This window comes from Uranotaenia lowii, chromosome 3 (assembly GCF_029784155.1).
Source record: "Uranotaenia lowii strain MFRU-FL chromosome 3, ASM2978415v1, whole genome shotgun sequence".
Classification (NCBI taxonomy): Eukaryota; Metazoa; Arthropoda; class Insecta; order Diptera; family Culicidae; genus Uranotaenia; species Uranotaenia lowii.
The window spans coordinates 95,932,181-95,934,696 of NC_073693.1; the positions used below are offsets into that span (position 1 = coordinate 95,932,181).

The 2,516-nt window shown below is 34.7% G+C and overlaps 1 protein-coding gene across 2 annotated transcripts; it reads right to left on the minus strand.

The window, feature by feature from the left end:
- Positions 1 to 339: 339 nt before the first annotated feature.
- On the minus strand, positions 340 to 2,516 carry LOC129755764 (uncharacterized). 2 transcript variants are annotated; one of them, XM_055752402.1, is made up of 3 exons: positions 2,465 to 2,516; positions 2,097 to 2,244; positions 340 to 1,429 (listed from the first exon to the last, which is right to left on the minus strand). In XM_055752402.1, exons 2-3 carry the CDS (start codon positions 2,187 to 2,189, stop codon positions 1,046 to 1,048), a joined length of 477 nt encoding a protein of 158 aa, XP_055608377.1. In that variant the 5' UTR covers positions 2,190 to 2,244; positions 2,465 to 2,516; the 3' UTR covers positions 340 to 1,045. The 2 variants fall into 2 exon arrangements, with proteins under 2 accessions (XP_055608377.1, XP_055608378.1); XM_055752403.1 differs by lacking the exon at positions 2,465 to 2,516 and adding an exon at positions 2,332 to 2,432.

Sequence of the window (2,516 nt, forward strand, 5' to 3'; positions counted from 1 at the left end):
AAAAACAATGAATAGAATATAACTATCTAATCTTATTGAAATTGAATCTGATTTACTACTGATACCCATTATAAATACGAGTTTTATATGAGGACGAACAAAAGTAATTACAACAAATGTGTCAAACATTACTCGCTCAGTCTATTCCTTTTTAGATTCGAGGGATTCGTTAGACTACCTGAGAATGTGATTGGTTTTAAATCTGTATTCAAGCAAAAACGTTCCTCATTTCGACTTCAGAGAACTATCTTAGTCCTTTCAGTTAAATTTCGGTTAAGCAATTTCTCAGTTATATAAAAAAAATGAACAGACACAGTTTAAGTAAACATTTACGTTTATTTCAATATTTGCACTGATGAATGAGTGTGTATTATTAAAAAATGGGTCATTATGATTGACAGGTAATTTCCTACATCGAGTATGTATGTATAAATAATACAGCTATCTTAAGAGTTTAAAATCTGGCTCGGTTTCTCGGACTTACAGTTTTCCTGCGATTTCTGTCTCACACTTCCATTGCACTAATCGATATATTGATGATGTCCAAATCGAAAACAATATAAATTTAATATCCTTATTTTTTTATGTTATTTTAATAATTTTTTAAACATACTTAGTACTTGTGGGATTTCGTTTTTTATTTTTTATAATAATCTACACCGAAACCGTGTGCATGAAGTCTTATGAAAACTGAATATCAATAAACTCAGAAAGGGAATTTCGACAGCATTATCAAATACTATTCTTAAATAAAATTTTGTTGAATACATCTTAAATTTAAATAAATAAAACGAATGCCTACGTTTAATTTCCGTGTCAAATTATTGCTGGCTATTGGTTGGTTGAGAAATTGCAAAAACTTTAACGAAAAAAATTGTAATCTCCCATGTGTTCTGTACGACGACTGATAATTGGCACTTCTTAACAAAACTATAAACTCTATAAACTCGACAATTTCATGACAGATCTATTATGAATAGAAAAATAAATAAATAAAAATCACTGGAACTACATTATAGACAGTTAAGTACACAATTGCTAGCATCTACTCCTGAACTTTAAGTTTCTGTATGCGACTAGATACGAACTCCATCTCGTGAGAAGGCTGTGAACCATCCACTGCTCTCACTGCTCTGACCAAGTCTTCTAGAGATTTTGATTTGACCAGTTCCTTGCCTTTGCTAGGTCGTGTTCGGCTACTACTAAAGCTGGTACCCGGTATTCCGGTGTCCATTTGTTGTGCTGCAGCAGAGTGATCGCTCGTTTCCATCAGCGTCGTTTGACTGGTGCTCGCTACTGGGATGGCACCCACAGCTTCCAAATACAGCAAACTATTTGGATCCAGGGTTTCACTTTTGGTTCTGGATCGCTCGGCAATGTTGTACGGGAAATTCAGCTGGATGCGTACCCTTCGCCGTGGTCGACACATCTAGAAAATATCGATTTCAAAAATTAAAAAAACCCTTTCTTGGTTTTAATAACATTCAAGGAACTTGTTTGCAAAAAAGGTTTTGAATGTTTTGTCAATTTTGAATAGAAGGCGTCTTCCTGTAATGATTTTCACGCTGACATCGATGAGAGTGTCACCCTGTTCCGCATATTTAGATTTAATTAAGAAATATATTTTCAAAACCATGATGAAAGATGTATGTTACTTTGCATAGTGGAAAGTTGAAAGTTTGCTAAATGATAAAAAGGCAGTGGATCTAGCCGCAGATATTGCATTAGAACCTTCGAGTATTTTTGACTCTTCAGTGAACGTGTTGTGAAATAGAAATCTTTAGATTTGAGATTCAGATTTTCAGTGAAGTTTTTTTTAAACTCGACTGCAGAGAAGGGTTTTCTGCATAGTTGTCTCATGATCTCTACGTAAACTTATAATTGTTCTGGCGTGAATATTTGCATAATTTAGATAACAAACGTATCGTTAAGTTTTCAAATTTCTTGTAGCTCTACAAAGAAACTCAACAATGGAATGGGTACCTTTGAAACAATTTGCTTAAGAACCTCTTTAATATTTTGATTATTACTTCATTATCATCTTCCATGTTCGTGAGATTAAGATAAGAAAAATCAAGAATTATCATTCTAAATACCTTGGATGTGTACTGCCGTCTCATGTGCATCTGTAGATCGCCCAGGTTTGAAGCCACTTGGTCATTTTCCGGCTGTTGTTCCACCTCATTCATCTTATCTCAATCAGCAACACCTACCAGCTGTAGCTCACACCCGGTAGTTAAATATCTAAAATGGATGAATCCAGTTTAAATCTCATCCCAGTTACTACTGTGTCGTAATGACGTCGCGCTCTTGGCTACGTCATTTATTTACACAAAATAAACAAGACGTAGATTCATAATTTCATCACAAGGTGTTCCTTTTAAAGGCGTTTCCGATACAAATACACCTTCTTATCTCACAATCGTAACGCATTTTCTAAGATACAAGCAAATCACTCACTCACCTGATTAAAATCTCCCACAAGCTGCTATCACAATCCGACGAACCCTTTTTCG